The sequence below is a fragment of the Cataglyphis hispanica genome, chromosome 1 (assembly GCF_021464435.1).
Source record: "Cataglyphis hispanica isolate Lineage 1 chromosome 1, ULB_Chis1_1.0, whole genome shotgun sequence".
NCBI lineage: Eukaryota > Metazoa > Arthropoda > Insecta > Hymenoptera > Formicidae > Cataglyphis > Cataglyphis hispanica.
The window spans coordinates 15,272,848-15,297,657 of NC_065954.1; the positions used below are offsets into that span (position 1 = coordinate 15,272,848).

Genomic DNA, 24,810 nt, shown 5'->3' on the forward strand with positions numbered 1-24,810 from the left:
GAGCCTTTCAATATGCATACACCCGCGGGGTGCAGCTGTACTCGCGCGCGTGCAACGTGCATTCGCATCCCGAAAACACCGACCGCCGACAAACTCGCCACCGCTCCCGGCCATTGTCACTTGCATTCGAATGACAATAACAGAGATTCCCTAACTCAAAGAACGCTCTTGTAACATGCAATTTATTTCCGAATAACCTTTCTGTACACTTCCTAAACGATCTATATTCTTAAAAACACGATTGCGATAAAACAATTCAATTTTTTTTAAGGTTTGATTCACGCTCTCTGACGCAAAATTCAGTTACGTCACATTTCACACGCATAGCAGTTGTTGATAGCTTCTCGATATATATAATAAAAAATTAATAAATCTAAATATATATAAATTCAGATTTAATAAATTGATTAATTATAAAGTTTATAATTAGCAAAAATATTAAATAATATCACGCTCAAGGAATGCCTATCAGGCATTTTGCATGACATTTAAATTGTGTTTAAATCCATGTAATATTAAATCGCGTCGCACTGTTGACATCGCGAAATGTCATTTCAAACCGCAAACGCGAAATATTTCATGGCACACATTTTCAAGAGAATATATAACTCGATGAAAACCGAGTCATTTCTCCAAATTTGCGACATCTATGTAGCACACAAAAATGCGTTTTTCTCTGAAAACGCAGCCTGTACAAAGCACTATGTAGATTGTGCGTTCGCTATTGTCAGCCGGTATGCGCGCGGGTTAACTGCGAGATACGTTACAATGCATAATATCGCAAAAGAAAACGAATGGAATGTTCAAATGCGAATCCATAAGTTTACAAATATGACTTTTCATCTCTATTTCTCTCTCGATCTCTCTCTTTGTCTGTCATTCATCCTTTCGGAGAACCGCCACCACGTTGCTCGGAAAGTTACGCGCATCAAACTTTTGATCCGCTCGCACATCCCGAACGGAATTGTAATCGGATGATGGAACTTCGTCAATTTAAGCGAAGTTATTTGCATGTTTAACCGCTACTATCATAATACATGAACGCAAAACTTTTGTGAGTTCTTGCGTTCTATACATGTTTTAATTAATGAATCCTGCCAACACGTGTTGATTTTAATTATCGACATTGATTTTTGATTTAATTAATCTTTAATTATTCAGTAATTATTTGCCCTTTTTTTCTATATAATAACTATTAAATATTATATTAACAAATTTTTTTATATACCTTGCATCCTTCTCATTATTTAGAATAATAAAGTACAAATTATCAAAACTATTTTTAATATCGAAAATTAATTAATATACATGCTTTTAATATTAATTGTTTAAAAAAATATCCATAATTATATGTACGTTTTTTTAATAAATATAAATTGTAATATCATTTTATTAAAAATAATATATTATTTTATATTACTCGATTTTCAATAATGCTACGTAAATATGGCAATTCAACAGCTGATGTTTTTCCATTGGTCATACGATGCGCTGATTAAGCTTTTCTCTATTCCCATACTTAACTCTTCACAAACGTACCTTCATTATCTTGCACTCGCTATTAACATTTTCCTCGAATCCAACCGTACGAATTACGCTCGCCATCAATTCGAGCCGACGATTCAATACGATAGTCTCCTCTCGGAGTAATTCGCGAATATGGCGCGATCCAAGTTTAGAAGGCAGGTCATTAAGATTCAAACGCAAGGACTCGTTAAAGTTACAACGATGGAGGAAGTGGCGGCGGCCGCTTATCAATCTGGCCAACAATAAAAGGAACGAGATATGCCTCAGTCGGCAGATAGGAAGGGAAGACGGAGAAAAAGAGAAGAGGAAAGATAACCGGCGTATATTCCGAATTTTCTTCGTGAAAAGTCAACCACCTACAGATCGTACAACGTCCGACATTACGTGCAGACGGGTACTTGTTCGAGTGGCTGACTAAGCGCTTCGTAACGGCCAATGGCCATTCGTTTTCAACTCTATCGGGCTTACGCGGACGATCCTCGGGCGTCAAGTAGTCCTCGCACTCGGAAATCAGTTAAAGCTTCGAGCGATTCTCTCGCCTTTTACTACGCAATTTATGAGAGATGTGATCTCGCAATTGTACGTCGCGAACATTTTCTTCGCGTTTCAATTTCGGCTAAAGTCGCTGAACTTGCAAATCTTGATACTCACATTACTTTGTTAATAAACGAAAAGAATGAGAATAAAAAAAGTGTAAAATTAAATAAATAGAATAATACACGGACAATATAAATAATTATATGTATTCAATATTAATTATATATAACACATTAATAATTTTTTTTTTTCCTTTAATTTCTCTTTAAAAAAAAATTTTTTTTTTAAAGAAAAACTAAAAAAGTTATTGAATTTGTATTGTTACATAATTTTAGAAACTTTCACGAAAGACATGTGCTTCGATACAACAAATATCCCAGATTTTATAACAAAACTCTTGTCCAAGCAAACTTTACATTTTTTCTTCTAAATGTTTTTCTTTTTTTTTTGTAAAAAAAAAATAAAGAAGCACGTGTCTCATGCATATAGTAATATAGAAAAATTTTAAGCCAAAAAATGTTTACCCGCGGGATGTTGCCCCGTCAGTTTATAGAAATTTTTTTCTCTTAACTTTAGCATTCTACATATGGAAATATCATACAGCCGGTATTTTCCATTGCTAAATACCGCATCGTGTTTTTGCATTCAAATATAATTGTATAGAAAAATAAGAAATCATGCATATGCGTGGTGCATGGTTAAAATATTACGTCATATTTTAAGAATATCAAAAATTTTAGAAACGAAACATATAATGAAAAAAAAGGTCTCATATCTGAGACCTTTCTTTTTTTCGTTTTGTATTCGCGCATGAAGTTAATTTGCACCAAACTCACACTTATATACTTGTCGGTTATCGCGCAAACTGGTACGCGCGCTACACTTTCCTACAATATTTTATTTGCGCGGTTTCTATCTAAGTGTGTCATTGTATTACTTTCTAACTGAATGTAAGTAATTTTCTCTACGCTATGGGGCTTTCAGACGTGCATCTACGCGCGCGTCTTTATCGCGGTGAGCTAAGTGAAAGGATTAAACGTCAGCGAGAGACTGCAACGTTGTAAATCAGCGAGCTGCAACTGCAAATGCAGTTTCCTTTGAAGGGGCTCAGTATACTCATTGGTTGAAGAAAATACGAGGAATTGTAGAAATTTTCCGTTAGGCTCAGATAAAATAGTTCGTATTAATTTCATGTTCGTTTTAAAATTATTACTATGGCACTTTTCACATCAAATATGTCAATTGTACGTGCTTACAACTACAAGCAAGTTGTCAAATATAAAATTAGATGATATTTGCATTAACCATTTAGGAAAACTGTTTGGGACTAATTTTAATCCGCCAACATTTTCTTGAAACTGTCTATATTGTATGTCTTATTGTAGATATAACTGTAATATAAAGAAAGAATGTTGTGTTAAACATTGGAATGTAAAATTGAAAAAATTGTTGCGCAACTAAACTCATATACATATATTATATATGTAGTAGAAAAGTAGGGTAAAACCGGGTAAGCGATTCAAATCGGATACCTTTGTTTCTTTGTGATAAGTGTTACTATTTTTGACTAATAATTTTGACTCGTGTTGTTAGTTGTAAAACGGACAGGAAATTAATACGAGCATATTTTACTTGAACACAACGAAAAATTTCTACAACTCTGCAAATTATATATGTATATTCCATCTTTTTGTTCCATCAAGCAATGACTAATGCAGAACAATTAATATGAAATTGAATTTATTAATAAGGGGAAAAAATATTAATTGCTGCGAACAAAAAAAATAAAACGGGATTGCAAATAAATACACGGTTAAATAATGCTAAAGCGAAAAAAAAAAACGCTCCGGTGAGAAGCGCATAAACACGCAAAGATTTCTCTATCGCACGGTGCGCTGCACCTACATATGTCAAGCGCGCTTAGTTAACCCGGCTGCTTTCACCATTGCTCGACGAACTGCCATAAGTGCTCTCGTAGCGCCGTGCGCGAATCGCGCGCTCGCTTTCGCGCGTCGATATAATGTCGCGAATCTCGACAGCTCCGAGAAGCTGCTCGACGATCGTGATGTCGTATCGATGTCGCAGGATATCCGAACGCGCGAACGTGAGAGAGAGGGAGAATCCCGAGATCCTCACGAGTGTCATCCGCCGACGAGAATCGTGTAAACACTGTAAAGTATACGTGCCGCGACCGAATTCCGACTTGCCGATGCGATGCCTTGACGTGCAAAAAATTAAAAAATTGCGCGTAAATATTATTCTTATGAAGTACGTTTACGTGTAACATAGACGCAAACGGTAAACCTGCCGTGGAGGAGAAATGCTCGGCTTATGAATTCGATTAATAATCTAAGACACTCTCTCACATTTCAAAAGTTTGACATTTATTGTTAGATACTAAAAGACTTTGTATGTGACGGATAAATATCAAAAATCTCGCCATAAGGAAAAATCGCATCTACCAATTCATTAATTCGATAATTTTTCTTTTAAAAGAGTCTCTCTTTCCTCTATAAAAATTTCTAAAGTACAATTTAATAACTTGTATTTTAAAAATTTTCTTTATAAGATAATTGGATCGGAAATAATTTCCCATCAAAAGAAAATCAATTTAAGTAGTACGTTCTCAATAAATCTTGAGCTTTCGCGTTTCCTAAATCTTTTATCTTCCATAAATGAGATAAAGATCTATTAAACTTTTGTTCTCCCTTAATACATATATCCTCTCTTTTAATTTTTCTATCCAAGTCCAATAGCTTCTTCTCAGATATACATATCACAACGAGCGGAACTTTAAAATAAGATAGATATTTGCACATGGCGATCTTAGAACGTAAATAAAAGCTCGTCTTGAATATTTCGGAGACCCGATAACGGACGTTTTATCAAGGAAGCCTGCGAATATCGATGATGCATCTACATAGATACATGCACTCATGCAACCACGCGAGCTTCGTCGTATCTCAACGCGACACGTTTCTGTCTGTTGACTGTCTCCTTCATATTGAAATCACGTAGCGTGCCATCAGAAAGAGGCTTGCTTTCGCTGCAGGATCGACATGACGTACCCAGCTACGCGAGTACGACAACAACAACAACAACAACAACAACAACAATGCGGCAGATGCCTTGTGTATCGGTACTGATATTCCCGTCAATAGAACTGACTTGCTTTTACGATGTAAAGAAGACGACGTGTATAAACGCGAGCAACTTATCAAAGTGGAAGCAGACTGCCGAGTTCCGCGAGTGACTCGATTATGATATCGTAATAGTCAAGATACATAGAACATGATAGTAACCAATGATGTAGTGACATATGGCGATAGTACAATATCTCGAGATAAGGCCAGTGTCGACATATATCAAGTCTAAAAAGAACTTTGCTATCTATCATTCGAAGTGAATTATTAGCAACAGCTACTTTATCGTAAAATATTAGCTATCATTATATTTGATTGTATTATCTAAAAAATATAATAATTTAAGAGAATAATATTTTTTACTAGGATATATGTTTTTTTAATTAAAAAACTTTAAAACATTTAATACATTTGCAAAACATTTTTAATAACGTATGTATAAATGAAATCATTCTCTATATAATACACATCGTGTATTCTTTCCAAAGAATTTCTCGTTTCGTTCAGTATGCGTTCTTGCACTCTATATAATTCTTCCTCGCGTCTAATATATTGCTCGCTTCGTCTAACACGTCTTCAGCGATCGCACGTGCATAGACCCCAATTTGCTCTCCTGTCCAGCAACGGAAAAGTCTACGAGATCCCAGACGCCTCCCTCGCGACTTACATGCCAACAAGGCGAATCCCGAGTGCTCTTTTTCGCACAATCACCAATGCCAAGGTCGGGCCGAACGAACGAACAAACGAACCACGACGATGACGGCGATGACGACGTCGACGGTATCCACCAACCCGGGCACGTACACCCCACGTTTATTATGCACGTGAGTCCTCTCTGCATCGCGAGGACGTCCAAGAAAATGTACTTTAGCTTTATGGCCAACCGCTGGGACACGCACGATCCATCGCGAGACACCGGCTACTTTTCTCCCGGGATGTCCTTGTCGACTTTAGCCAGAAACAAAGAACGATTCTAGCCCGGTGTCACGGAGCTGCATCGCAGCACGCGAAATCGCCTGTGACGGGCTAAAGCCGAGAAGCTTTACGATCCATATTGCCGGATCTATCTGCCTTCCTCTCCTGTCGTGTGTGATCGTTGATCGAAAGCCCAATAAAGGAAAACAGTGAAAAACGTTATCTCTGATTTTCCTTCTGAGCGCGTGAAGATATTCTTAATAAGATAGCGAAAAGTTTCGCGCCACCGCTTGATCGTCAACGAAAGTTTTCTACTATCTACTCGATTACTCTCTTGAAAAGTTTTCTCTATATCTACTTATTTACTAACAATAAGATTATCTAAAAGTAAAGTCTAATCGAATAAGAGATTTTCATCATCGTATATTTGCCTGAAGAAAGTGAAATAATTTGATTTTTAATGAAGAATATTGTCAAAAATAGTATTTTTATTAATTATTCATTAATTACAAATAATTAATCTAAATGCTTTAAATTAATCCAAATATATTTTTACGTAATCTTGAGTTTTTTTATTGTATACATACTTCTCATTTGGAATATAATATATCACATACTTTATATCCGTATAGATATCGTACTTAAAAATTTCTTTTCAGGATTAAGTCCATATTCATTGAACTATCGGTAGTGCTTTTTTGCATTAACTCAATTATGATGATATGAAGATAATTACCCGCGACGTACGTCAAAGTTACGCACGCGTGTCACTCAACTGTCATATCGCGGATCACGACTAACGGTCGCAGGTCGAATCTGGAATGACCACGCGGGCTCGGAAGGCCGGTCACGAGTCGGTCGTGCGAATCATGTAACCGAGTGTCCGTTCGCCACTTGTAATTAGTTTTACGGGAATTCGATGCAGCAACGTGCTACATCGAGTCGCGACGAGCGAATTTGTTGTAATCGAAAAACAGCACCGATGGAGAATCGAGCAAGAATGTGTCTCGTAAATTTCATCGAAATGCACGATGTGCGAAAAAACAATTACAGAAAAGAGAGAAAGCTAAAAGAAAAGATACGCTTTACGCATTTCTTTTTTAAACAGAGCGAAACGAGTAATCATGATATGGCGGCGTCACGGAAAATGAGTATCTCGTTGTAAGCTTTAACGCACAATGGCGATCTTTTTTTTATACGAGGTCTACCCTCGTTAAACGTGAAGCGTATTAACCGCATCCCGCGCGGACTAATTTCGATTCGAAAGAAGAACCATCCCAGTATCACGTTGATAAGTTAACAATTGAAAATTCCTGAGGCAATGCGGTGTCGATCGCTCGCGATAAAACCCCTTTAGAGTTAGTATCAACACAATACCGGCATACTTTTTTTTATAGAAGAGCAATGAAATCGCTTCGGAAAATCCAATTTCTCGTTTAATGATTTGAAAGTATCGGAATAATCGTATCGTATAATATCTATCTGATAGAAACCGATAATAGTAGGACGTTTGTAGATTTGTAATATAAAACATAGATTATTGCTGTGATGTTTTCATTTTTACACAATTTTACAAAAATCTAATTCAAGTCGTATTCATCAAAATTAAAAATAAGATTCACATTAAATATAATATTTTTTTAAATAATAATTTTTGATAATCACAAAAGAAAGAGAAAAAACATGATTATCACTGTGTGACTACTTCCATCCAGAAAAGTTTTCCAATCCTCTTCTTAGAAAAATTTCTTTTAGTGATTTAAAATCATAATTAATAAAAAAAAGTCAAAACTTTAAACGCACTAATCTAATACAGTAATTCCTGTATATCCTGTATACTGTTTTACTTAACTAACTCTATATTACTGATATATATATATATATATATATATATATATATATATATATATATATAATTCTAAGAATCCTTAATATAATTGGGTAATATAATTGGCTTAATATAAAGTTTATAATCATAAACTTTATGAATGTGACAAGATATGTCAGTATTAATCAGCAATATCCGTGACGATTAAAAAACAAATACAAGATTCAGTTAAAAATTCTCGATAAAAAGTAAAAGAAAAGTGAATCCCGCAAAAAAAAATTCTACATATCCTCTATCGAGACGTATCGTAGGATATTCAACCGTAGCTAAAACGAATGCGACGCCGACGATATTCCCGTAATCCCATGGAATCAATTTCAGGAGAGACCACTACCGATTATAGCGAGGGAGCGCATTAAAGATACGGTATGCGAACGGAGGTTTTACAGCGTGACAGGTGAAACTCGGTAAAATCGCGTCGCGACCGATCGCAGCAAGAGCGTTTTAGCGTGGATTATAAATGAGGCGACTCGACGCTGACGCTTTCTCGACGACGGCGATAAGCTTGAGCTACCATACATCCAAGGCGTCGTCGTCTAATCGATAATTACGGGTGATCGTCTGATCGCTCGGGTAATCGATCGAGAGAAGGGATGAGCGTCGTGATACCCGGCAACTCGCACCATCGTCATCGTCTTTTTACGAAGGTGACGATGGCATGTCGTCTTAAGAAAACTATCGCAACTTTTAGTTATGAGATGCGACATGGAAATTAAGGTAGAGAGGCTTGTCTCTCTAATGCCATTAAATTGTTGCTTCCCAGGCATTAAATAAAATGCTCTAATATTCACAGTTTTATATTTCCTGTAATAAATACGAAATATATAATACGAACGCCATGTGAGAAAAAACAAGAACACAGGATCGAATTCCTTTCCGATGGAATTTAAAAATGAAAGAATGGAAAACTCGTAATACCTTAATCTTTTAATTATAGTACGTGAAAATATTTTTGAAATGTATTACAATTATACAATATACAGATCTATTATTTCCTGATTAATCGCCGTAATGAATTAATAATATGCTAGAAAAGTCTTAATGGATTATTTACGTTACTTTTACAATATATTCTAATCTAATATTTTCTACTCTGATATGTATGATTCGAGATTTACAATCAAATCTGAAAGATTTTTAAAAATATATAAGACAAAATGAAATAAAATGTAAGACGTTAGGAGTCGACGCAACAACGTAACAAAAAAAAAACTAATACTTGAAGATGCTAATAAAAAAATGACATGGTAAAAACAAAAATTTTACATCTTCTTAAAGTTTTCAATTCTTTGTTTCTCTTTCGAAAGGTGTGAACTATATTCGCTTCATTTCAAGTGCAGAGAGCGTAGAGAGTACAGGCAACACATGAGGTTGACTACATAACAAGTGCCGAACGAAGAAAACATTCGTGCAACATCCGACTACTTCATTATCACACTAGTCACGCATTTTTATATGTACTCGAGACAGGAATTATTTCCAATCACGTGTGCGTGCGATGTAGTTTTAGTATACATAGTATCTCCGCAAATGGCGTGCTTCTTTGACTAATCCAACTTCTATTTTTTTTATGAGAAAAGAATTTTTTTAATGTATTAAGCGATGCTCGTTAATTTTGCCTTAAACTTAATTCGGTTTAATTAATTACATTTAAAAATTAAACATAAAAGATTAATTTTTAATAACCTTAGGACTTAATTCCTAAAAATTTAAAAACTATTAAATTTTTTATAAAAAAAAAAATTTTGTTTACAAATTAGTCAAAAATCTTGATTTATTTTTAAATTATGATTGACAAAATTATATTCGGGATTAATCCGGATTTACGATTAAAAGACTCAATTTTAATGGTTCCAGGCTTTAATAAAAAAATCCCGAAAAACTTTTACGAGAGGACTATTTGCTACAAGTTATTCGCAAAAAACTATTTACGTTCTTTGTAAAAAAAAAAAATAAAATAAAATAAAAAAAAATAAATAAATAAAAATTAAAAAAATAAAAAGAAATAACGAGATACATGAAAAAATTCACATGGTCATGAATTGGTGGCAACTGCATGGCAACATCGTAACGCGTTGTCGAGCGCGATAATACTGCGGCCAATATTCCAGCACGATAGATTTCGATTTATGCTGCGGTGCTCGTGAGGACGTGTTTCCCTTTGCCTCGTCAACGCCGCACCGTCGGAAAATTGCGATCGGTAATTCTAATGGCGTTGTCGACGCTAGTAACGGTGTTCACCGGATTCAATGGTGTTTCCGGGGGTCGACGCCGGACACGAAAACTACTTGCAACAATCGTCGCTTCTAACAAATCAACTCGTATTTAAGTAAACAATAGCTAAAGTCCTACTTCAACTTTCTCTCATAATAAAAACTTCGCGGTACATGAAGCATGTAAATGTTATTTTGTTTTTAGTATCTGGCTATATTGCTGCGGAAAGTATCTTTAGACAAATAAATAATAAAAATTGAACAAAAAGAGAAGAAAAGAGAGAACGATACAAAAAAGATACTCGTGCCTAAATATTTTTACATTGCTATTCATTACTCGTTTATTCAAAAAATTTTCTTACAGCTTGATAAAAGCAAGAGTTCGTAATACTTAATTAGGACAAAATCCTAATTGAATTTAACAAGTAAAGCAAAAGTACAGGAAGCTGCGGTTAAACTTCCTCTAGCGATCCGTGCTCTTTATACATATTCCAACGTTAATCAAGCTTTATTAATATATCCGTGAGACAAAAGATAAAATAAAAATTTTATCAAATTTTTATCTTTTATGTGAGAGCTATTATTATTTCTTATTTATTATGATCGACACAAATATATGCAAAAATTATAAATATTATTTACAATTAAATATTTTTTTATAATAAAACGTTATGTTCATTATATATAACTGATAATATTCTAGATAAACTTTAAATAAAAACTTGATAATAAAATAAAAAATAAAAATAATTTTAATAATTAAGTAAAACATGAAATTAAATTAAACTTTTTGTTTCAGTCTTAATTTTTATTTGTACAAGTAAATTTTTAATTATCTTACTTCTTATCATTAAAATGATATTTTATATTGTAATTTTTGCATGTAAATTTGTGTAATCATAATCAATATTAATATGTAATAGAAATTTGTTTTAAGATTAATAAGATTCTACAAAATAATTATTCTACTGCACCTGTGAATGAGTGCATAAATCCGTTGTTTCTTGAGAATTCAACCAAGTTAAGAAACGCGATTGAAATTATGGCGACAGGCTCTTAGTTTCTCTATACGTATAGCACTCTCTGCGGATCTTTCCGGTCTTTCTAACGCGCGGATTCAGATGGCGACGGTTACGGAATAGAAAGTAGACGCAATCTCTACCAAGGAACAGTCAGTTATTCTTGAAATACTCCGCAAATTTATAGTACAGTGGTGAGAGGAAACTCTGAGAAGTTCCTCTCATCCCAAAACTTATTAATTAATAATTCCACCTTAAGGACGATGGGATCTCTCGATTGCGTTTAACACGACACTCACAGTGTACGCTGTGCGATATTTAATGAAAAGATGTGAGTATGATAATGAGATGAAAGAGAAAATTCTCTTAATCAAATTATAAAAACACGTAGTAAAAACGTTGGTACGTTCAAATGCAGTCGTATTTTTACGAATATAATATATTAAAGGTACATATAGATATGCCAGATATACATATGTGTGTGTGTGTGTGTGTGTGTGTGTGTGTGTGTGTGTGTGTGTGTGTGTGTACATAAAAATAAAATATCTCAATTTTTTCAAAATTGTGTTAAAAGCGCACTTTTAGTTCTATATATTATTGTGAATTTTTTTAAATAAAAGTTTACAATAGAACTAATATTCAGCATTCTTGATACAATTTCGAAACGAGAAAAATCCAAGTAACTTATTCAAATTATTCTGTATACATGAAAAATCTCTCAATTTTAACAAAAATCTTGGAAAATGAAATTTATAATTTTTGTTGTTTTTCTAACGTAAAAACGCAATAATAAATACAACAGTAAAAATAACGATTAAACGTAAAGAAATAAGCACAATCACAACTATTTTTTGATCGGCTCGATCGCACGTGCGATTATTTTTATCGCATCAAAAATGGCGATGAGTCGAACTGAATCGATCGAACTAAATGAATAAAGGTCCTCCAATCGTATTCCATCGCTCGCCGCACTATTAACGATTACGAGCTCGCGAAGGGTTCTTCCTCTCTCAATCGACTCGACGGCATTTTGCGAAAGTAACGTCATTAAGATGAAACTTGAGGAGGTTTAGAATTTAGAGAGATCAAGCGGTTCGCAATTGAGAAAAACCCTCTCATTAAACTTTCCCCCAAAATAAAAGATCGGCGGGAGAGGGAGATGATCGAGGCTGGGAAAAATCGGAAAAATTTAGGGCAGCAAGGAAACGAGGATGGCTAGTAGAAAAAACGATAATGAGAGAAAAACTCGAGATAAAGCGAAATTCAAACTATCTTTTATTCCTCTCGTAGAATAATTATTAACACAGTTGTTGGCGATTATTACGGTCATTGATACCTCATCGATAACCGCGCTTCTGTAAATTTCCCGGCGCTAATTATTAATACAAATTGTTATGCCGACTATTGAGATCAAGCTTCCGCCACCATGACAATAATAATTATGCAAATTTAATCATAATAGTCCAAAAGGTCAATCTATATTAATGCATAATTTATTTATACATAACACAGTATAAAATAACTTATTTAAATAATAAATGAAAAGTATATAACCATTTAATTATATTGCACTAGTTACTTTATTATTAACGTGTTTTATTATTAACTACTCACAGTATGCGTTGTGTTATTCACATACTAATATATATTTAATACACGGATACAAATTTAAATGCATTCTATAAACTCTGACCATTTTCTATTATCAAATATATCCGCACGTTACATACTCCGTATTTTACATATTTAAAAATTAAAAAAGGAGAGAGAAATTTTTGAATTATATAAAATTTAAAAGTGCTAAAAACAATATACAGTTATCGAGTCGCAAAAATAAAAATTGGAACATTGAAATAACCAATTAAATTTTTCTGAAAACAATAGGCAAATTTATATAATAGATTTTCCGTAAATTGACATTTGTGCCAAAATTAGAATTTTGATTCTCTCGCAAAGTATAATTACTGCATGAACATTTTGTATATTTTTAATTATAAATCTTATCTATAGAGCATAGTGTTAAATATCTCGTCAAACAAATTTTTATTAACCCGCGTTTATTAACTCGTACGAAAAATTTTTCCGAAAATTTCCTACACCATACTTTTTAGCGCCTCGGCACTTTCACTCGATTTCGTCGAACCGTAGAAGCTCACGGCAAGTAGCAGGACCAACAAAACGTGGGAAAGAGCGGGACCGGCTCGTTCACAGAGATAAGGAGAGTCTCGTTTATAATAAACGCTGCCCACTGCCCACACACTCTCTCTGTCTAAGTCTCAGTGTGTTGCATCGCACGCGCGAGTGAATGCCTTATCGTTTGATTCGCCTCGTTGCTGGGACCGCTGCCTTCAGAGAAAGGCAGGAAATCGCGTGCGGTTATGCCCGCGCACACGACGTGATTCATGAGTGATACACGGACATGGGAAAGAGACGCGAAAAGAGAGAGAGAGAGAGAGAGAGAGAGAGAGAGGATTTGTCGATCGGAACGGATTCGGGGTTATGGGTCGTCGAATAAAGTTATAACTCGTACGCAAACCGCCGGAACAATGGTATCCCGAGAAGAGCGTTCCTCGACATCACGCAACATATTCGCAGGGAAATACGCAGAATCGTGTGCACATGCATATGTACGTCTACATGCGATCGTGAAACGTTGGATTGCTCGTGCATTGCTCTATGCTAGAATAATGTTCTTACACCTTTCGCACACATGCTTTAGGAATTTATTTCTTTACTTGAGAAATTGAAGTAAATCCAAAAGGAATATGACAAAATCATGAATATGGTAAAGAACTTCTTGCAGAAATATCAATTTTTTTTTTTAATACGAATGAAGATAGTTTTATTATTGTATTATCTATTCATATATTTGGCAGTTTTATATTATAAAATGACTCTGGTCTGTGCAATATTGAAAACACACTAGGATAATATTATTACATAATAGATGTTATGGAGGCACACACCATACCATGTGTCTCCATAAAATATTTTTAAAACAGTTATGAATAATTCAATAAAGTTTCAGACATGGATTTACAAGAATATCCCCGACGTATCCCCAATATAATTTATAGATTTCGTTATATAACATCATTGTGTGTAGGGAGCCCGTCTAATATAATGCTAATATATAGTTCGCGAATTTAAATTAATTTTTTAATGCCTACAATCTCAAGAAACGTTGAAAAAAAATCGAGACCTACTGACACGTTAGTCTGAACAAAAATCGTAATAAATTAATTCTCGAATCCCTCATTAAAATTCGAATCAATATGGAAATATATATGCACATTAGCAAAAAAAGCGTGGAATGGGTCATCGCGCAAATATCCTACGTGGAATGAATTGCCGAGGATTATAGGAAATCGAAGATTGACTGAATTGTTGATAAACTGTTATTTGCAAGGTAAACAGATTAAAACGATAAGGCCGAATATGATTTGTAGTTCAGTGCGCCCCTCCCGGTATTTTCAATATGTCGAGATAAAGATTCATATTTCCAGAATCAGTAAAATTTTATCTATGTGTCATATATGTACATATATATATACATTCTCTATTTTACCGTAGGGAAGGAAAGTCGACGATAATGTCGAATAATAAATAGAGCCAACTTTTCGTCAAAAAGATACGAGAAGGCTAAATGCTCTTCGTAAAGCATGCTTCCTATCGTCTAATCACTTCTTCTCCCTTTTTTGGCACGAAGGCCACGATATCCATTTAAAGCTTTGGCAAACTCAAGACATAAGACGCGGCGGCCGCATATTTTTCGTATTTCTTTCGTATTTTTCCCTTCGGTTATCACAGCGTACCGAAGCAACGGGCGAAACGATGGACTGTCCTACTTTCGTTATTGCCGGAGCTATTTCGATTGGTGGTAGATCGGATGCGCACACACCCTATGTGAGTCTCGTTTACCTCGATAAACTCGTTTGACGACGGGAAGGTATGTACGCAAAGGTATATATACGATTTCATATCGGTGCAATTTTGAGGCGCTCATGACGGAATATCCGGCGAGTCGAAATGATATCCGCGGCGCACAAATCCATTTTAAGAGCTCCTCAAAATATCCCGAAAGAGCAATCGTGAACATCGGTTCGATTTCAAGCGCGAGCTTATTTTGCATATCTACCTAGCTACCTATCTGCTGGTAACGTAAAACGTGCAACGAATTTTGCTAAAAAAAAAAAATGTAATACAAGCTACAATTTTTATTGTAAAATAATAGCAATGAATAATAACAATGAATAGAACGACGCTTAAATATTTCCTGCCAAATTCACCTGTCTCGCGCGAATCGACTTTCAATGAAAAACGAAAAAGTTCGACGACGATTCAGAGCTTCATCGGTGAATCTCGGTGAGACCGGGTGTTCTTGGTGACCAGAAAACAACACAATCGGTGATTCGTGACGAAGAGAACGGGGAAGCGAGGCAAAAAGAGTCCGAATGCCTCTTTTAACCACCGATGTCGGCTGCTTTGAGCGCGCGGCGATAACTCGCGAGAGGAAACGAGCCGGTAGTTATCCACTGCTCGCGGAGCGATTTAACGGCGGGTTTGCTCGGGCGGGTTAATGATAGCCCGAGCGAGGAAAGTACTTCGCGACGGCGTCGGCGGTGGGGCCCATTGGGTGGCACGACGCAAGTCAGGTGCTCTCGGTAGAAAGTGAACCAACCAAGTGTACTTGGAACTTGCGAGAACGAGAACGTGAATGTAACCAGTCGGTCCGGCTCGTAAAAGAACAGGAGGGGAAGGACACACAGGAAGGCTCGAGACTGGTTAGGTATCCCACTATCGGAAAGGCACGTTTCGACGTTACGGCTGATATGAAAAGATTTTCCCGCAAAGGAGACGGTACAGATTCGCTCATTTGAAAGATTAAAAATAAAAGAGAAATCTTTCTCTTTCTCAATAATCGAATACGAATTCGGGTTACTCGGCCCGGAGCAAATCGATATAAACATTGATTATGAGAAGCTGACGAAGCTATTTCGAAAGTACAAAGTGCTATATATATTTGGAAATTGATATCAAATAATTTCTGTTAGGATAGAAGCTGATTCGTATTTGTTCAGCAACGTAATACTTGGATCAAATAATTTGATTAGTGTAAATTAACGCTCTTAATTAAATTATGTGTCATAGAAAATCAGTTAAATTCTATGAAAGGAATAATAGCGATATCAGATAATAATACATTGAAAGCTAACATGAAAAAAATACCTTAGTATCCTTATCTGAAGAAATAATTAAATGATATTGATTCTTTAAAAACTATTAAAAATTACAAATAGCAATAGCTTTACAAAATATTTACATTGTTTCAAAAGAATCTATATTATTAATTAATATTGTTTTTTTCTTCTTGAATAAAAAATGTGTTTTAATATTACTAAATTACACAAAAAATAATATCACACAAATGCAAAATATAGTCTTGATATTAAAAATTTCCTTCTTAAATGATATGTTAGCATAAAGATGCAGCTTCGTATGCATCTTGTAACTCCGAGGACTTGATTAGCAACTACTATCTCAATTATGATCAAGTTATTGACGGAGACGATTCTTAGGTTACAGCGTAAGTTGTTAAACTGGAAAAGCAAGCCACTTTCTCAAAGTATATTAAATTGGATTTGAGTTCCTTTAATAACTGTGATATATTTTACCTAAGCAAATGCTTATCTAGGATATAATAAGAATAAAAATATAAAGGTCGAGAAACAATATAAAAAAAAAGTTTTAAAATTGAATAAATTATATAGAGGAATATTTTTTAAGAAAATTAAAATAATTCTCTTTCAAATATATAAAAATCAGAATGATGGCAAGTATTTAGTAGGAATTTTTTATTTGAATTTAACAGAAAACAAATTAATAATAAGACTCCAATAATATAAAAAGCTTTGGCATTAAATTAATACGCGCAACGAATTCTATCGCGACGCTATCAAATTTTTCTGTCCCCGATAAAGAAGCGAGTATCTTGAAAAGTAATCTAATCTCTTACATAATTAATATGTCACGGAGTGCGGAGCAGTGGATGCGATTTTTGCTGAGAGCGAACCTTTCAACCTAACGAACGAAGTAATTTTCAATCGTACTCCAGCGTACATAGAACTTGTAAAAAAGAGCGCAACTTTCGCGCGGAAATATATCGGAGGGAAAAACGAGTTTCCTCGTCGGAAATACACTCCACGCTTTCCCACGGCCGAATCGTTCGACGCGAGTCGCGAACCACCGGCTGTAAGTGCCGGCCGATTCGAAAATAGCACTTCTTTTCTCCGGCGGCAGTAACCGTAAAAATAAAACGTAATCGATGCATATCGTGACGTTTCCCTCTGCAAAGCCGCGAGTATAGTACATAATTCAATAAAAATGACAGATATCAATTATTACTCCATGTGATATACAGCTAAACTTAAACTGAAATAGCTCATGCTGTTCTACAGTTCAAGTGTAATTGAAGAACGAAAATAACGAGTCGATATGAAATATTATTTATATTATGAGTTATTAATTTGGATAAACTTGAAAATAGATTCAAAAAAAATAATTTATGAAAGACCATAGATGTGACGCATTAATTTTGTTAATTAGAATTAAATAATTAAAATTTGATAAAATTATTTAACATATCAAGTCAAATGTATTATACATTAACAGTATTTATTGTCCTACATGTAATCCTTGTATATTACAATTGCTAATATAATAACAAACAGTTATAATTACTATTATACACAATAATAAAAATTTAAAAAAAATTATCGGATCTTTTTAAATGTTTATGTATTATTCAATAATGATAACTTTATTATTTCTCGAAATATGAACATTTAAAAAATTTGAGATATGTAAAAAAGTCGATTTAAAATTTCAAACTTATACGTGACTTCATCTGAATCTATTACTATCGTGTTATTTTAATAGAAATGATAAAAAGTATATATATATATTATATATATATATATATATATATATATATATGGCATAAAGAAAAGCATTGTTTTCGCTATGAAAAGGAAAACGCTTGATGTGAAAGTAATTGAAAGTAATACTGTCACTACACGTATAGTATTATATCTTAGATCGTCGATGAATACATATTTTAAAATTACAATGAAAATGAAATGTATAATCAACGTGCGAGTTTTTCTTCTGAATGTTACAAGGTTTCAGATTTTAAATCCATGATAAATCTTACGATTCTTCTTTAAAAAAAAACTTTGATTTATGTATTATACTGTATCCTTTCTCATTTTTTCTTATATGAAAATAAGAAAAAAAAAATAAATAATTTTTTAACTTTATATAGTAATCCTAATGCAAGTTGCACTGTCTGCGGCAAACTTTTGTAGCAACAATTTATATTTTTTATTCTTATTATTCTTATTAATAATATCTTTATATAGCAGTTATATGCAAAGACAACATAGATCTTTTTTAAACATCAACTTCTCGTTTATTTAATTATATGAAAGCTCTCATTTATTAATGTTAAAACAACTTGCCTTTATTTATCAACAACGTCAAAGTCGAGCCTTTTCTTTTAAAGAAAATTTATCTTTTTAAAGAAACACGATACTTGTGAAACACATCTCAGCACACGGAAAAGTGTTAATGAGGACATCCGAGTGACACGAATTGGTAGCGCGTGCAATTACAATTCATGACTTGTATTTGCTTTCAGAATCGTAACCAGGATCGTTCCAGCTCATGACAAAAATCTAAATTTAAACCCATGTTTTAGAAATCGTGATAAATCCAAAAATAAAATTAATTGTAAATAATATTACATAATAGCACTAATCTTAACAGATCATTAATTTTTTATAAAAAATATAATATTTCAAGAGGAATTAGTTATAATATTATTTTTAAAGATAATGTAACTAATATTTTTAATTATCAATTTTTTATAATTAGAACATAATGTCTACACACAACAAGAAAGAAAAGAGAAAATTTATATAAAGTTTTATACAAGCTATCAAAAATGACATTAAAATAATTATTCGATTTTCTTCTAATCGAGATAATATCAAAGTTAACAAATTATTGACACAAATGATACCCGCAGGATTTGTGCAATCGCGACAGGTGCCATCTTCGTCATGCCCTAGTTACGGGGCCCGTCTCCTTGCATGCGTACACATCGTATGCGCCGAATAACGAATGAATCATGCCGCGTCGGTGTATACGCAAAGCGACGATGGTTCACTTTCTCCCCTCGGTTTCGTCCTCAATTGCACGGAGTCCCGGAGTGGGCCCCCCTCCCTTCTCTTTCTCCCTACTGTAATTACACGGATGAGATGGCTCAGTGGGCCGCGCGCGACGGAGTGAATCGCGGATAACAATTTTCTTTTTCGGGCCTGAAGACCCCTTTCACTCGGCCCGCTGTCGCGAGGCCTGGTTTCCTTCGAGTTCAAAAAAAGTAGCATTCTCATTACACGGATGTTGTCAAACATCCAAATATAGTTCTAAATATGTATAGTGAAATATATGTCGTGTCGTTATATTATGCAAATGAAAAAATAAAAATTATTAAATATATTAATAAAAAATTGTTTAATATATTTTATGTATATATAACAATTTTGAAATATTTTAAAAATATATAATAGTAATTTAATTCAATATCTTAATTAAATTTATTAATAACTTAAGTTCTCTCTCGGTGGTATTTCCATCTTCATGAAAAAATTCTCCAACGCTCATAAAAATTTTATTTACCAAAAAACCCAAACACGGAACTTCGAAATGACATATGTATCTTTTTTTTCTATTTACGCTTTTAGATTGTATTATAAGAATCGATAAAAAAGTGACTATTTTATCTATTCAATACGTTTCTATCGTATTATCTACTATGAAATCATTCATGATGCCATTATGTGTTTCATTCGGACGCCTTCAGGAGATTTATACTATACTTTTTTTCCAAGGTAATAAAAAATTTAAAAATCAGCAATGCTTTGTGTAAATGTTTAGATAAGAAAGATTTTTTGTGATAGTTTTTTTCTGACAATAAGTATCTTTTTAACCGCTATGTGCAATTCCGCGAATGTTAATCTTTTTTGTTATGTATGGTCGGATGGATAGGTGTGTCCAGGAGTAGGTGGGTTGATAGGCTGATCGAGCTTGGATTTACGCTCCATCGAAAATGAACGCATGGAGAACAAATTATAGTTAGAGAAAGAGAGATAGAAAGAGGAGACTCCCTCGTTGTAGGGCGTGCTCCTATCTATTGTGTTGTGCACATTTTTGCCACTTATCCGATCGAAAGGTCTCAGCTGTACTATTCCGTTTATCCATTGTTCTCTTCGGAACTTTTATTATTCGATATCACAATACCACACTGTACGTCATTGCCAATCATTTTCCCTCCGCGACTCCCTCGCCGCTTCTTCGTAGCGGCATCAGGATGTTTCCGCTCATCATCCTTTTCATCTACTTCTCTTTCTATCTTCTCTTCCCTTTCGTTTCACACGGAGTTACCCTCTTATCTCAAATCACGTGGAAAGGATATTTATATTTTATCGGAGTACCGCCGTCGAATGCATCTTGTACACATCTCTCTGTCGAGATATTCTTGTTCTTTTATGGGATGAGAAAATGTATAATATATATTAAAAAAGCAAAAAAATACATAAGTTAGCAAGCTCATTTTTTCGGAAAAACTTTGCAAAAATGTAGTATTGCAAATACATACATGCCATTAAGATAAATAATCAAATATGGAAACTCTCTCTTATGTAAAATATATAGTACTGATTTCAGATATCTTCTTACATAATTTTTAATTATAGAATTCTGATTTATTAATATATGATATATTAATTATTATTTATTAATATAATATATTAATTCTTATTTGTAGAATAATGTAAGAATGATTGCCATAGCACACACACATAAATATATATTATAAAGATATCAAAATTTATATCTCTTAGGCAGGAAATCTGTTTTATATTGCAAGCATAGAATTATATATCCAATTACGTGTAAAGATAATTATAAATATAACAAATGTTTAATGAGTCTTTTTAATTCATCTTTTATAAGATGTGAAATAAAATAATTTTTTAAGTTTTTTATAAATGAATTTGTACGCGTAATGAATTTATATGCGTAACAAATTTATACGCGAAAATCAAAATTTATATACAAATAAGTTCTGTAAATTTTTATTTTAATTTTACTTTAATATATACATATTTTATTTTAATATATAGCCTTTAATTTGTGCAAGTTCAAAAATAATTTTGAACTAATATTAATACTAATGATTTAACAGCAGGATCAAAATAGTTAAAACTCATTCATGAAAATAACGGTTTTTTTCTTAATGAGTTGCATATCCTTCATATAAAGATGCAAAATTATCTGCAAAGGGGTAAAATTTGCTTTTGAACGCACATACACGACGGAATTCGCGGATTGTTGTATAGGCTTTCGCGAAACCATTGAATCGACAAATATGATTGTGCGAAAGTACATTCATAATGATTTATGTAGACATATTTGACAATCTATGCGTGTGAGAGCCAAAGTGTCGGAAACAAATTTATGTGCATTGTATCAGTGGAGATCTCTAAGTGCAGCATCGTTGTCACGATTTTTCAGAAGTAACATGATTACAATTACGCCATAATTGGCCTAAGTGTGCCCATTGTATTTATATCATTTGAGTATTGCCTACAGGAGTCTACTCTACTTTGTTGCGTATCGTAATTTACAGTTGTCGGATTGCAAAATATCGGGGATCAGTTTCATCAAAGCCCCTGCGTGTCTTCAAGCAATGCGTCTTTCCATCCGTTTGCAAATTGTGTAAAAAGAAATTAGAAATTACTCTAATTCAACTTAAGTTATTAATAAACTTAATCAAGATTAATTTAAATTATTTTTATATATTATCATATATATTTTTAATATATTTAAAAATTATTATTGTATATTATATAAAGATACATTAAACAATTTTTAATTAATATATTTCTTATTTTTTATTCTTTTATATGCACAATATTAAACATATATTTTGAAAAAAAAAAGATTACAAATATCATTCGATATTGATTTAGGCGCTATACAATTATATTTTATCTTGGTGTATTTAAACAATTAATTTAACCATTTTATTCAATAATGAATTATATTATGAATAACAAATTAATTCATAATAAAATATTTTTCTTTCTGATATAAGAGATTTTTCATGTCAATCTTTAATTCTGTCTTTCTCTCAATATAAATACTTGTAAATTTCATTATTGATATAAATATATGTATTGAGTCTCTGGCAGAAAATATATAAATAATTTTTGAAAGAAAAGCTGCATTCTAATATCTTCAACAATTCTTTTCTCTCAACAGGTAAAACTTACCTTGTAAGTTGTCCAACATGTATGTCAGCAGCTTGTTTGTCCCTGCAGGCTCCCCAGTTCCATACAATGTCAATACATCCTTGCTGAGTGGATTTCCTTGAAGTCCAAGCACTTGTAATTGGAACAATTTCCCTAGTTCGTACGGTAACACGCGAAGGTAGTTTTGGTTCAATAACAACTCCCTGAAACAATATAAGAAATTTTACAATAAAAAAGATCTACAGAGCACTATTCATTAAGGTTTCTCGATTTAATTCTGTTTGTACTTTATCTTACCTGAGGTAGATAAGGTCCCCCAGTTCAGCAGGCAAACTACGCAGCTTATTGCTGCTGAGATCTAGAATGCGCAAGTTGGCAAGACGACCAATTTCAGCTGGTACTCTCTGCAGACTATTGTCGTTCAGATACAAAGCTGTCAGATGAATCATTTGCCACAAGTTGGGGCTTAGATTTCTTATACTGCCTGTTATCTCCAACTCCGACCAATGAGATTTCTTCCCCGATTGATAGTCCTCAGGGCACATGAGTGTGTAAATACGACGCGGGTTGGAGTTCTCATACTTGTCCTTATGATTGCGGGACATGTTATGATATTCTAGAATAGAAAAAAGCAAAAAATTTTTGTTAAAGTAATAATATTTTGCATTCAAGAGTTTTTATAGTTTGACTGTTATGCAAAATCAATTTACTGTCATATTATTTTTTGCACATAATTATCAAGAACAAAAATATAATTAATTATAATATATCTCTTAGATATAACTTGATTTCTTATCAAGTATATAAAAAAACTTTGCATAAATCACTTTATTATAGTTATATGACTTATTTATTGAAACTTGAAAAAAGTTGACGATATATATATTTCTTGATTCGCAACTTGATTATTTGTAAGAAAAGAAAATAAGAAAAGACACACATATATGAGAGATAGAATATAACTTCTGTAAAAAATTAACACTGTTAACAAGTCAATTACTAGAACAATCATCAAGTTTGTACTTCAGTGATCACAGCCTCAGTGAAAGACGACAGAAAATGTAGCAATCTGTATCAATTCTATCATGTATCAAACACAAAAACATCTCTTAAATTCATAATTACATAAAAATAATGCAAACAAACATTATGAGACAAACGATTTTATCTATTCCATACTAATGATACACCAGGTACGAGCCCATAACCTATGAGAATAAAATAAAGTTTTCGCGGCTCACGCTAGTTATACGTGGCGGAAATTCGCCGATTTTGACGCAAAATGTGATGCTAGACTATCCGGAAAGAGTTAAATCGCGATTTTCGCCAGATGATGGTGAATTTTTTTAGCGTCAACTACTCGTCCTGCCGAGAAGATTCGTACGCTCACGACGACAAGTCGACGCGTTCGCGTGATTTTCTCGGCGAGCACGTGACGGCGCGTATCGAAAACAACGGCTCAAGCACGGAGCGGCATTACATACCTTCATCTACCTCTTCAGCACAAACGGAACACGCGAAGAGTTGTTACCGAGAGAAAATTTCCGCGTAAACAAAACTACCTTGACAAACACGGATCCTCCATTTATCAACTGCACCGATCGTGCGCCAAACGGAGCTACCTGATTGGCCGAATCTTTCCGAAGCAGCCGACGTCGTGAGGAACGATTCACGAGTAATACCAATATCACGACGTTAGAGAAAATTGGCTAGAAGATTTGAACGGTTGGCGAGCCTGCTCCTTCTTGGATATCTTCAAGCGACTAACATTTCCGGAACCCATTCCCGTAGCAAAGATTTTATTGCGAATATAACATGACTAGAGCAATAAATAATCTTCCCCCCAAAATATGACCGATACGATAATCCAATTATAGAGAACGCAATACATGCATAATATATTTGTATACCTGGCAATCAGCTTGCGTCCATCGCATTTTTTGTCGTACTTCGGAGAAAGAATAACGCGAAATATGAATTTTGATCTATATCGAACCTACGAAAGCGGACCGCGAATACGATAATCATGATAGCGGCGACTGCGAGAGGTGTCGTTACATTAAAGATAACTTCCGTCGTTTTATGAAATATACTCGTGATAATTATTCGTGAGATTCACTTTTAAACGGTAACAATCGCGAGAAATGCGGAGCGATTCGAATCCGACTCCAGCGAGCCATCGCGCCACGT

General features: G+C 33.8%; 1 protein-coding gene across 2 annotated transcripts in view; it reads right to left on the minus strand.

Moving 5' to 3' along the window:
* Positions 1–24,660, minus strand: part of LOC126848607 (CCR4-NOT transcription complex subunit 6-like) — a 482,736-nt gene extending 458,076 nt beyond the window's left edge. The window contains exons 1-3 of one of the 2 annotated variants that reach the window (XM_050589613.1): positions 24,531–24,660; positions 22,918–23,236; positions 22,642–22,823 (exon numbers count right to left, since the gene is read on the minus strand). In XM_050589613.1, the coding sequence (XP_050445570.1) occupies positions 22,642–22,823; positions 22,918–23,225 (490 nt within the window). In that variant the 5' untranslated portion in view covers positions 23,226–23,236; positions 24,531–24,660. Of the gene's footprint in view, positions 1–22,641; positions 22,824–22,917; positions 23,237–24,104; positions 24,235–24,530 lie in introns of those variants that run through there. The other variant, XM_050589622.1, reaches the window with a different exon arrangement.
* Between the last annotated feature and the right edge of the window lie 150 nt (positions 24,661–24,810).